This window comes from Neoarius graeffei, chromosome 20, assembly GCF_027579695.1.
Source record: "Neoarius graeffei isolate fNeoGra1 chromosome 20, fNeoGra1.pri, whole genome shotgun sequence".
In the NCBI taxonomy this organism is placed as follows: Eukaryota; Metazoa; Chordata; class Actinopteri; order Siluriformes; family Ariidae; genus Neoarius; species Neoarius graeffei.
In genome coordinates this window covers 28,465,598-28,479,083 of record NC_083588.1, presented here as the reverse complement: position 1 = coordinate 28,479,083, position 13,486 = coordinate 28,465,598, and the positions used below count along the sequence as shown (strand labels likewise).

The following is a 13,486-nucleotide window of genomic DNA, read 5'->3' as shown; positions in this document are numbered from 1 at the left end:
ACACTCCATAGAAGGTACTTTGCTCCAACAAGAGAGAAATGAGCCAATTGGATTGTGTTTAAACAAATATCAAAATTATTATTATTATTACTACTACTATGGTGAAGGTCAGTAGAGAGTAAACAACACACACTGGTGATCATTATATCAACCTGCTCCTGAACTGCCAGACAACTGTGAATGAAAATTTGATCTTCCAAACACACAATCTGCTTATTCTTACTGCCCAGGCAGGTCATTTTCCACTCCTGTAGCCCAAGGTCTTTTTTGTTATCAACTCAACGTGGTTAAAAGTAGCCCAATTGCTGGAGATCTTGCCTAGTCTAGCAAAAACAAACTAACTGCTGGCCTTGTGTGAATGCATCAAAGAAGTGCACAATCTTTTTCCTGTTACGACTGAAACGAACCGTTTTTATATTTTTACATTGATGTTACAATGATCTTTAAAAATGCAAGCAGCATAACCTTTTCTGTCAAGATGCTCACTTTTTTTTTTCCTAGCAAAAAAAAAAAATCTACATTGGCCATTTGCAGTCATTTCATGCCATTTGCAGTCATTTCATGCAATTCTTCCCATAATTATTAGCCAAGGTGCTAATAATCCTTAATGAGGATCAGACACATTATCACTAGTTTATGGTCACTGAATTTTTTAAAATCCAGTTAACTAAGAGATAGAAACTGTTACCTAATAGTTACAAAGTGTCTGACAACAAACAGTCTTTTTTTCCCCAAACCAATATTAACAAGTTTGAATTGCAAGATGCTGTATTTGCTGTTGGTATTGGTGAACTGTTATGTCTCAATAAGCCTTAATGGTGTGTTTTTGGCTTTTGTGCTGATGACCATCTTTTCTTCTTCTTGTTTTTTTGGTCCCCTCAGTGCCAGATGACCTCACGCCTGAGGAGCAGCAGGAGCTGGAGAAGATCCGCCAACGCAAGCAGGAGCTGCTGGAGGACATTCAGGTACCAGCGCTCACTCCAAGCTAAAAATAACATTTAGTCTCTGAACATGAGTTTATTAGAATGCAGCTTTTTTCAAAATGGGTTAGTTGGATTGAAAATTAAAGTGCAGCCTAGTTTCTGTGTTAGTTAGATATTTGATGAGCATTAAATGTCCTGTGTCGTCGTCCCCCCCCGGATGATTGATACTGAAAGTGTGGGAGTATCTTCTCTCCATCTATATCAAGACGTATACTTCTAGAGCTTGTTTCTTTATGAAACATTTCCTTGCTCTCTAAAAGATAAAAATATGTATCTTTTTAATTCTGACTTGACGTTTTAAATTTAAACTTCTTTAATCAGCATATTGGTGTTATCACTTTGGTTAATGCGTTAATATTACTCACAATTCCATTCAACTACGTGCTGCTAGTGGCATCATTGAGAATTCTTCTCTATGTAAAGGCAGCAGTGCTTTAGGCCTTTAATCTGTCCATCTCTCTCAGCTCCTCATCTGTACACTCTGCTCAAACTAATCAGGTTCCAAAGCTTCAACTTTCATGTTATTGCAGCACCACCGTGCTGGTTACCTCATAGACTGGTATCTAGCCGAGTTGAATCTCTAATATAGCTGATTTTTAATTGGACTTTGAGGATTTCGACTTGCTTTCTCTGCTATTACTATGTGGGATTTCTTTTTAATCTGAGACACTGATCGTCTCACAAAAATCGTGAGTGGGAAAATAAGCTGTAACACTTGTTTTTAGGAGTTAACAGCAAAACCTGATTGTGTTTCTCCTATTATGCCATTGTAACGGCACTAGCAATGTCAGCACGGCACACACTTGCTAACTTTTCTAACTGGAATAAGAAAAAAAAAATACAGAATTAACCGGCAAATTAGCTTATCAGCATTTTTCAAAATTTCCGACAGCCATTTTAAATGTTGTTGTAAGTGCAAAGTATCAGTGTTGTATGTGTTGATTATGATCTGAAGATGCAACACACAGTACCTTGGATGTGCTAACAAACACAGGCTTTGCCAGTGATGACAGTAAAATGCCGGGACACAGCTTTCAAGATGTCAAGGAAATGAGACTGAGTAACAGGAAGAGGAATCCAGGAGAAATGTACAAGAGACTGATTACATGAACCAAGTTGCTCTGATCAGACACAGTTATGTGAAGTTGCATTCCAGTCTTAAAACTTTCAAATATTTAAAAAAAACTTAAAACATGCAAAATGAATTAATAGAAATTCCAGTGACTACTAAATCATCGTAATTAATTTCTATTAATTCATTTTGTATGTTTTAAGGTTTTTTAAATATTTGAAAGTTTTATGGTTGTTTCCGGGGCGGCACGGTGGTATAGTGGTTAGCGCTATCGCCTCACAGCAAGAAGGTCTGGGTTCGAGCCGCGTGGCCGGCAAGGGCCTTTCTGTGCGGAGTTTGCATGTTCTCCCCATGTCCGCGTGGGTTTCCTCCGGGTGCTCCGGTTTCCCCCACAGTCCAAAGACATGCAGGCTAGGTTAACTGGCGACTCTAAATTGACCGTAGGTGTGAGTGTGAATGGTTGTCTGTGTCTATGTGTCAGCCCTGTGATGACCTGGCGACTTGTCCAGGGTGTACCCTGCCTTTCGCCCTGTAGTCAGCTGGGATAGGCTCCAGCTTGCCTGCGACCCTGTAGAACAGGATAAAGCGGCTAGAGATAATGAGATGGTGGTTTCCTTCCTTCACTCTCTCTCTGTATCCCTATCTCAAAAACCTCCTCCTCTTCTTCCTGCTCCTCCTCCTTTCGGCTATAGGTCAACATTACAAACATCATTCTTGTTTGCAGACGCAAACATCCGAGGAATTTGTTGTAATTGCTAATGTCTTGGAAACAAGAAGCAGGATTAAACAGCAATTTTCTTTCTGACTTGTGGTGAATTTTAATCCAAGGAGAAGAAAATAAAATATGAGTGAAAAGAAAAAAGAGGAAATGCCACTTATTGTATTTGTTTAAATCTGAGTGAGATGTAAATGTGTTGTCACAGAGAGAGGTCTTTTTTGTGAAATGCAAGACATGGTCTGGCTCCAGACTAACCGAGGACCTGTAGCAGTAGATTGAGCTCAGAAAAGACGCCCCAAGAAAGAATAATCCAATTTCACCATCATTCTGGAGCCATTGGTCAGTTTTCTTTCTGTTAATGTAATTTATATCTGAAGGAGTTGACCAGGGACAGAGAGTTGGGCTTTATCTGTTGATATTAGATTTGAGTCAGACTTGCTTTGGTTGGGAGGAGAGCACAGGAACAGTAGAAGTAGAATAGTGAAGAAGGTGGATGTAATGATTGAGTCATGTTCTTGGTGCATCGATTACAGCTCTTGCTGAATCAGAAACATTGGTAAAAAGTATAATTTTTTTAAATAAGTGCGGAAAAATGGAATGAATCATAATTTTATAACAAAATTGTTAATTGATGATTGTCCTCTTTTCTGTAGTTAATTCTCACCTTTCTTTGTTTCTGCCATTCAGCATGGTGAGCAACAATAACACTGAGAATCGCATAAGTGTTTTTTTTTTTTCGTACACACAAGCTTGACAGTTTATCATGTTAGATTTTGTGATCGCGTTTGTGATTAACGGTGAAGCTTATGGCTGAGAAAAGGTTTAACTGGATTAAACTGGGCTGTTTATCTGTTGAATATTCTGTGCTTTCCTTCTTTCCGTTGTGTGCACACACCCCACCCCCGTAACATGACATGATGGTGTCTTTATTTATTTATTTATTTATTTATTTTTAAGTCTTCAAAAGAAAGAAAGATGGATATGGTAAAGGAATAAGAACAGGAACTAAAAATGGCATGTTCCACAATCTGTAATTGATTGATAAACTGAAGTTATATTGTTAATAAATAAAAATGGTAATCCCTGGTGAATTGCTTTGGTATAAGAGGATCATAAAAATTCAGGACATGCAGTTAGTGGGAAATAATCAACTTTGGGACATGATACAATAATAGCACGTCCGTTTTGTTATATTCCCCACATGGCAACATCTCATTCATATCCTTCAGCCGGAAATTATTTCTATCTTTAAAACGCCTTTGTTTCTTCTTGTACGCTAACCAAATCCTGTCTTCCTTGCAGCGTTTGAAGGATGAGATAGCCGAGGTGACCAGCGAGATCGAAAACCTGGGCTCCACTGAGGAGAGGTAGTACTGTAGCCCTTATTATTCGCTCCATCCACGCCCTTAAACCTTCAAGCTTAAACCAGCTTGCCGGCCTCCATTCCTGTTCCAGAACAACCTTCTCGTGCAAAATGCCCATACAGTCTACAGTACTGTAAATCTTTCATCAGCTCACTTCCTCTTTTGATGGGAACCTCTTGAATAATTTACTGTTCCAAAACAGCCAATACAGAATCTCCAGAGGAGTCTGAGTGCAGGGCGATTCTGTCTTCACAAAACAACCATTTACAAAGCTCTCTTTTTTTTTTTTCTTAAAGAGCTCTTCATGCACTGTAGTGGATTTGGAGCACATTTAGGATCCATTAGTTGGCCATGTTAGAAAGAAGCATATGACTGTTTTTAGCTAATGGAGCATCTTTCTACATCTCGTGTTCTACATGAGATGTAGAAAGTTTTAGTGTCTGCCTGGAGGAGTCACTATGTTATGAGACATTAAAAAATATGATTTTTTTTTTTTTTTGCGGTGCGGTTTCCATCAAATCCTGTGCTCTGATTGGCTGGCGAGCGGGTCCGTATCCTACGGTACGGACCCCAGTTATGGACCAATGGCGACTCGCTCGTTCATAACAACAAACATAGTAGCATTTTTTGTCAACATTTATCTTTTTTATAAGATTTATTTATAAGTATCAAAAATCTTATAAATTTTTGCCAGCATTTCTCAGGAAATAGCATTAATTTTACAGCATGGATAATGACAGTCTTCACAGCAAAAGCGAGTTTTACTACCCTGAGGAAGAAGAAATAAAATAAAACATTTCAGGAGAACGCTAAAAACCTCTAACTTGCTAACGCCAAGCAAAAACATGGCTGAATCCTGAATGACTCAATTTTGTATAAATAGGGGACTACATAGGTGGCAAAATGTAGTTTTTTTTTTTTCCTGCCATGGAAGTGCACTTGTATACCAAGGAGAAAGCAATTTGCATTACAGCCGTGAATGAGGATTCAAAATGGCTCCTCGGCTCGGTTTTCCCTTTCGGGTGCTCTCGTTTTCTGTTAGAATTTGGTAAAGGAAAAAAAAATTATTTACCAGCTTAAGGTCGGTCCGTATGGTGAAATACCGTGACCTTGGCCTTGAATACTGACCTCGGCCCAGAGGGCCTCGGTCAGTACTTTCAAGACCTCGGTCACGGTATTTCACGATACGGACCTCCCAGCTGGTAAATAACACATGTATTAACAGCTTATGCAGGGGCTTGTGTGGCAGGCACTCCACATAAACATAAAATGCAAAAAAATAATTGATATAATGACTCTTTTTGTGAAGAGAGTTTTACTTCACATTTTTGGAAGGAGTCTCCAGTGTCTGTGCATTGTAACACTCAGAGGTAAAGCTATTTCTTTAAGCTTTCTGATAAAGGCTTCAGGATGGAAGACTTTGTAATGTGATGCATGTTTTGTTTTCTTAACTTCAAGAGAGAAAAAAGAAAGGCTGGTGAGTGTCTGTTTTGTTTATCGTCTTAATACCAGACATTTTTTGTGGACATTCCACGACAATTAAATGTAATTGCTGATGAATAAAGTGTTTAATGTGATGATAATTAGCAAAAAAAAAAGTCATTGGCAAATTGCTGTGGTATAAGAGGACACAACAGGATGACTGGGTTAGTATCACTCCACCATGTGCTTTAAATATGTCCTTGTACCAAAAAAAAAAGGTACCATTGTACAAGACAATTAAAATGATGCCAAAATGAGATATTTAAGCATATTTCAATATATAGCATTACAGCACAAAAAAGTCTATATAATCTCAATTATGTGAGAGTGCCATGTATAGCATCATTAAAATTTTGTATTACTCTTTGACAGCTTATTAACTGAAACCATTTCTTGATAATAAACCTATATTGTTATTTTTAAAGAAGAATATCTTTCTCTTGTCCCACTCTGAATGTCATCAGGAAAAACATGCAGAGGAACAAGCAGGTGGCAATGGGCCGCAAGAAGTTCAATATGGACCCTAAGAAGGTGATCAATTAGATCCAATAAAGGCTTTATTGACGTGGGCAGGATAAAATTTATTTTCTTCTTTTCTACATGCTGTTTGCACTGTTATTGGAGTTGCTTTTAATCTCATTGTACATGGGTATAGTGACAATAAAGGCATTCTATTCTAATGATGAACTCCACTTTGGTTCCCAGGGGATTCAGTTCCTGATTGAAAACGATCTACTGAAGAACACCAGTGATGACATCGCTCAGTTCCTCTACAAGGGCGAGGGCCTTAATAAGACAGCAATAGGGGACTACCTCGGAGAGAGGTGTGTACGCTTGTAGTGTGTGTGTGTGTATGTGTGTGTATGGGGTGTTTGAAGATTTCTTTGTTAGGGCTGGCCAATATGATGATACAATATCGATATTACGATATACATTCTGGAGTATGGCCTATATGGCCAGCTGTCAATACTTTAGAACCTCGTTTCACATTGTGCCAAGTAACTCATTGGACATTTAAAACTATTTTTAATAGTTTCATTTTCTCCTTTCTTTGTAATATACTTTTTTTTTTAAATATAATGAACAAAAATGGAGACTTTTCTGTGATGCACATTATAAATGTTTGTGAATAAACTGCCAGCAAAATAGGAAAACAAACAGAATTTTATCGTACTTTTTAATTTCTAGATTAAAATAATTATTTTAACATATTCAGGTTTTTAATTTAAAAATGGCACCAACAAGAAGGCAAAATAAAACCGTGACATTTTACTATCAGATCAGTTGTTTACAATTAAAGTTGTAATTGTTATTAAAACCATTTTTATATTGTGATGTATTTTTTTTTAATCACAATACAGGCAATATTGAAAATTACTGTATATTGTGACATAATTATGATGGTCATATGTCATCATAATACCGCGCCCTATTCTTGTTGTTTCAAATGTTATTAGAGCACGTTGTTGTAATGTCAAACATTTATATCAAACACAATGTACATCCATATAGAAATGCGTGCACTGTGCAGCTAGGGCACAGTGCCCTTTTTTTTTTTTCCTCCCCCAAAACATATAACAATGGAAAATAAAAGAGCAGATAAATGTAGGATACAGAATACAGATGAAGAAAAAAATAAACTAAAACAAAAACAAAACTTGAGTAAATCCCCCCCCACACACACACACACACACCCTACCCAGCTGTACCCTTCTGCCTTATCACTACTTTGTTGTAATAAAGGGGAAAAATTAATTGCCACTACAAGGTGTGAGATACTGAATGAGAGGTGACCAAATTTTTTCAAATAATGGGAGTTTATCCATAAGAGTATATTTTATTCTCTCAAAGTGGAGAGTGTTAGTAAGATCACTAAGCCACGTCTTTGTGGTGGGTGCTTCTTTCTTTTTTCAATGTGAGAGAACTAACTTCTTTGCAATGAAGAGGCTATATGAGAGAAAACATAGTTGGGAGTTGTTTAGTTTATTAACATCATCTGACACTCCCAGGATAATAGTGAGTGGTTTAGGCTCTAACTGTATATTAACTATTTTAGATATTAAACTGAAAATATTAAACCAAAAGATCTTAACTTTAGGACATAGAGCAAAGCTGTGAAGCAAAGTGTCATCTGCTGCAAGGCATCTGTCGCATGTAGGGGACAACTCAGGGTATATTCTGTGTAACCTCTCCTTAGAGTAGTGAAGACGATGTAAAATTTTAAATTGGATTAGGCAGTGCCTGGCATTATTAAAGCATCGATGAGTATGTTCCAAACTCTTTTCCCACAGTGTGTCTGAAATCTCTGTGCCCATTTCTTCCTCCCATTTTGTTTTTATTAGGGTTGAATTCACTGGACTGATAGATTGCAAGATGTCATATATACAAGATATCGATTTTTCTGAGCAAGACATGGGCTGGAGGCATCGATCAAGACAAGAACCTTTGAAAGTCTCAATTTTGCAGATGTGTTCTTACATAGTCTCTTATTTGCAAATACCTAAAGAAACTACTTCCTGGTAGATTATATTTACTCTGTAATTATGCAAAGGATGCAAATATGCCTTTAATGTACAGGTCTCCTATTGTATGGATGCCTAAATTCTTCCAGAGATTAAAAGTATTATCCAGAATGGATGGTGGAAAGGTAGGGTTTCCAGCGATAGGTAATGCATAAAATATGGGTTTCAACTTAGTGTGACTTAATTTGTTTCCAAATGCGCACTGTACTATGGATCATCACATTGCAATTATATAAAGACTTCTCAATAGTGTAAGGAGCCAGAAGGATGGCACCCATAGAGTTAGGCTGGCATGTCTCTTGTTCTAATTTGAGCCAGTTTGGTGGGGTTGCTGTGTCATTCAGCCAGTATGCCATAATCCTAATTTGTGAGGCCCAATAATATGATAAATTTGGGAGTGCCAAACCCCCTTCTATTTTAGATTTGCAAAGATGTTTCTTGCCAACTCTATGGGTTTTGTAGTCCCATAGGAAAGGGAGCACAATCGAGTCTATTTTCTTAAAGAAGGATTTGGGGAGAAACATTGGAATGTTCTGAAATAGAGTAGCTGGGGCAGGAAAATCATTTTAATAGCATTGACTCTGCCCAGTAAAGATATTGGCAAGGTCTTCCAAAACTGTATACTTGACTGTAATTTAGACAAGAGTGGTGGGAAATTCTCCTTAAATAAATGGGAGTGGCGCTTTGTGATCTGAATTCCTAAATAATTGAATTTTTCTGGAGATATACAAAAAGGGAGATTCTGTAACCAGGCATTATTCTGTATATGCACGGGCATTAGCTCGCTTTTATTCCAATTTATCCTATAACCAGAAAAGCTCCCAAATGAATTGATTTTATCGAGTATCTGCGGAAACGAGACTAGTGGCTGAGAGATAAATAACAAAACATCAGCATATAATGACATTTAAATAATTTTGTGTATTATAACCATGAATTAAAGGGTCTGGGCGGATAATCTCGGCAAGGGGTTCGATTGCTAAAGCAAAAATCAAGAGCAATAGAGGGCACCCTTGTCTCGTTCCTCTCTGTAGATTAAAACGGGGGGACAATATTTGATTTGTGAGTATCTGAGCACAGGGGTTGTTATAGAGAAGTTTTATCAATGAAATAAATTTTTCACCAAAATTATATCTCTTTAAAATTTCAAATAGATAAGCCACTCAATTTGGTCAAATGCCTTCTCAGCATCGATTGACAGAATGGCTAACTCTTCTTTTGTTCCGTCAGTAGCATACAAGATGTTAAATAATTGTCTAAGATTGAAAAAAGAATTTCTGCTTGGTATAAAACCAGTCTTGTCTGGGTGCACTAATTTCTCTAAAAAGGGGCTTAATCTATTCGCCAAAATTTTAGAAAATAATTTCCCATCTTGGTTTAACAGGGAAATAGGACGGAAAGAGCCTACCTCTTCCGGGTCCTTACCCTGTTTGTGTATCACTGTAATGACCGCTTCTGTTAGGGTGGGAGGTAGGACACCGTCGGTGTGGGCTTGAGTAAACATCTTGTGTAGATATGGGCAGAGTGTTTCGTTAAATTTTTTATACAGCTCACCTGGAAGGCCATCAGGGCCTGGGGCTTTATTGCTTTTAAGAGAAGTGATGGCTTTTTTAACTTCAACAGAAATTTCAGAGTTCAGCTGAGCTGACTCATTTTCATCTAGTTGAGAGAGATTGCATTTTTCTAAGAAATTCTGCATAGCTATATAGTCTATCATTTTTGGAAGTGTACAAGTTTTTATAAAATTGGAGAAATCGATTATTAATGTCCTTGGGTTTGATCAGAATCTCACCTTTTATCAGATTTAATTTTCTGTATTGTGCGATCATTTTCCTGTTTTCTGAGTTGCCGGGTTAAGAGTCTATGTGGCTTGTCATTAAACTCAAAATATTTCTGTTTGGTACATAAAAATGCCTTACTAATCCTTGCTGAGAGTATCTTATTCATATTTTAAGGCTGATATTTTTTTTAATGTAAATCACTGGAAAGAGTCTGGACATTCTCTTTGTCCAGAAGGTTAATTTGGTTGTCTACTTCAAGTAACCTAGCCTTGTTCTTTTTCCTTCTGGATGCTTCAAATGAGATAATAGTCTCTAAGAAACGCTTTGAGTGCCTCCCAGAGAATAGAAGGGGTCGTTTCTGAATTATCATTAGTGTCAAAACAGAGGGATATCTGAGCTTTTAAATAATCACAAAAACTCTTTTTCGGTTAATAACAGAGGGTTTCACCTCCAGTTCGTCTGCGGCCTTACCATGTTTTGAATATTCAGAGTGCACGTAAGGGGGCTGTGATCTGAAATCAGAATGTTGTGGTACGGTATTTCGCATTTACGGCATATGGCATTAGTTTAGCATCTATGAGAAAATAATCTATCCTACTGTACGAGTTATGTCTTGCCGAGTAAAAGGAGTAGTCCCTGCTGGTTGGATTTGCGATTCTCCAAATGTCAAATTAGTATTGTTGATAAATGTATTAAGGAAGACACTTGAATTGCTTTTCTCCATTCTGCGAGTGGAAGATCTATCTAAATAAGGATCTAACATGCAATTGAAGTCCCCTGCGATAATTAAATTTGTTTGGGACAAGTCTGGTATAAGAGACATCACCTTCTGAAAGAATGATGGATTGTTTATATTCGGAGCGTATATGTTCATCAAGGTGAGAGGTGTAGAATATATTTCCCCAGTTACAATCAAAAAGCGACCTTCCTTATCAGATAGTGTGTCTTTGTGAATGAAGGGAACGCCCTTCCTTATAATGATTGCTGTACCTCTTGCTTTAACATTAAATGATGAGTGGTATACATTATTAATCCATTTACACCTTAATCTGATATGAGAGTCCTTTTTCAAATGGGTTTCTTGTAAGAATATCAGATCTGGTGCTAATGATGAGCAAAGACTTTACCTCTTTTTATCAGGTTGTTCAGTCCACGCACATTCCAGCTAGCTAAAATTAGACCTCTCTTTCTTTCTCTCACTTGTATTCAGATCATCTTGTGTTGACATATCGGAAAAAAGCAGAGTAAATATCTGTTTCAATTAGTCCACCTTCAAGTTGTGATTTTACAGTAGTTAGATGGCTAAGTCCCGTCCCTCCCTCCCCCTTCCAAAAAACGTCCTTAAACCCCCTGGAACAACCTGAATAAACAAAGAACAAAAACATTTCTAGCCAGTACCAAACAAAGGTATGGCGCGAAAATACTTCGGGAAGTGTTCAAAATGTAAAAAAAAAAAAGGATAACCAAAATCTATTACTTCCATGAGCTGTTACTGTTAACCCTGGTTAATCTAAGTAACTAGTGTTCCTCTCAAAATAGATAGCCCGTCAAATTTCTTAATTTGAATATAACAAAAACATTTTCACTGTCAGGTATAAAACAATTCAAGTGTAACACAGTCCCACCATAAATTTTGGGGAATGAAACCAGTATGCATAACTGCTGGGGTGGTTCACCTGTTCAGAATCAACACATTAAACATATGCCATTCAGAAATGTGGGCTACCGCTCTTTGGTGAACAAACAAGCAAGGAGCGAAGGAGAGGGCGAGAGAGAGAAAAGAGAGGGAGGAAGAAAAAAAAGTTCACCACATCGGTGACGTCTCACCGACAGTCCAAGTCCTCTCATTGCCCCCCCCGCCCCCCCCCCCCCCAATCATTCTGGGATATAAATGTCTGTATGCAGCTCGCTATCCACTTAGTCGGGTAGCCTGGTGTGACCATTTCACTGTCATTGATTATTGTGGTTGTCCAAAGTGTTTCTCGGCGTAAGCTTGAGCTTTCTTCAGTGTGGTGAACGACATTTTCACTCCTCCGTGCGTCACCATCAGTCTGGTCGGATAAATCAGTCCGTATCTGACGTCTGATCTTCCTCGTGACATTTCTCTAACTTTAGTGAATGCAGCTCTCTGCTTGACCACAGAAGGCGGAAAGTCTGGAAATATGAATATTTTCCGCCCCTGGTATTCCAGCTTTTTCTTTTCCATGGCCTTACGTAGTATTTCCTCACGAACGTGGTAGTAGTGCAGTCTTAAGATGAAAGGTCGCGGGGGATCCTCGGGTTTCAGTTTCTGGCGGTTTATTCTGTGTGCCCGGTCTATCAACAGTTGCTCAGGCAGAGACGGCGCTTCGGTTAGGAGTTGAGCGATGAAATCTCTGGGCCACGGTCCTTCTTTTCCCTCCAGTATTCCTATAATCCTAATGTTATTCCTCCTCGAGTGCGCCTCAAGGTCTTCACACTTTTCATCCAGGTGTTTAACTTTTGTTGTCAGATGATCCACTGTAGATTAGAGTGTGGAAATGATGTCAGAGAGGGATTGAGGTGCTTTCTTCTAGCTCTTTCAGAGCGGCCTCGTGCTCGGCTGATTTCCCTCTCAGCTCCGAAATAGACTTCTGGACATTTACATTTAGTGATGAAATCTCGCCCCTGATGGTAGTAGAAACTTCTGTGATGCGGTTTTCTATGGAGACACAAACCTCTGCTTTGATCCGTTTCACCTGTGTGCTTAAAGCACCGATGGCCGCGAGTACTGCCTTATTAGAGGGTTCATCCACACTACTGTCGTCAGTTTCCAGGGCCTCCGAGTCTGGCGTATTCGAGGCTTCTGGGCCTGCCTCAGGTGACTCGTTCTTTTTGCCTTTCGGTTTACCCATTGTGAAAACCGAGCAGATGATTATGCTCCCGTGCTTACTGTTGCGTTTATGTTCTTCAAGAAATGGGTAACGTTCTGTAATTTTGGGGTTTTGTTCAGTTTTGAACTGATTTTTGACGAGCTATCTGGAGGTGCGTCCTACTCTTCCATTGTTCGCCAGCACTCCCTGACCTCGCCCTATTCTGAACCTGTTGTAGTCCTTGTTTGCCCTTTGTTAGCGAAACCTCAGCAGAATTATACAGGGTGTTTCAAAAATTTTGATGTTATTTGAGATGTAAATATCCCAGAAACTACATAATCTAGTCAAATGAAACTGAGCAGGCTTAATGTTGAGCAATATAAGATTTATTCCTCAAAATTTGAATGAGAAATTCAAAGGTATGTGGATTCCATGAATGATTTCACAAATTTTCAATATGTGTGCTGCCTGTGAGACAGACACACACAGACAGTCTTCCTCTTTGATCTTTTTGTGCCATGTCCAAATCTGCATTTCAGTTGGTGCATCTTTAGAGAATTCTCTTATAAACGCATGCTGCACTGTCTTGTTTGACTGTACTCTAACAGTGTTTCTCAACCACTGGGCCATCTAGTGGGCCATGAATTTTTTTCACGTTGAAGCTAATTTTTACTCGGAGTAGGGTACAATTGCTGGGTTGCATCCGATGTCACATCTGCCTCATTAAGCTACG

At 38.5% G+C, this 13,486-nt stretch overlaps 1 protein-coding gene across 4 annotated transcripts in view; it reads left to right on the top strand.

Moving 5' to 3' along the window:
- Nucleotides 1–13,486, top strand: part of cyth1a (cytohesin 1a) — a 200,101-nt gene that overhangs the window by 114,850 nt on the left and 71,765 nt on the right. For all 4 annotated transcript variants that reach the window (XM_060901458.1, XM_060901459.1, XM_060901460.1 and 1 more), the window contains 4 exons: nucleotides 883–965; nucleotides 4,076–4,140; nucleotides 6,084–6,150; nucleotides 6,325–6,443. In XM_060901458.1, the coding sequence (XP_060757441.1) occupies nucleotides 883–965; nucleotides 4,076–4,140; nucleotides 6,084–6,150; nucleotides 6,325–6,443 (334 nt within the window). The remainder of the gene's footprint in view (nucleotides 1–882; nucleotides 966–4,075; nucleotides 4,141–6,083; nucleotides 6,151–6,324; nucleotides 6,444–13,486) is intronic.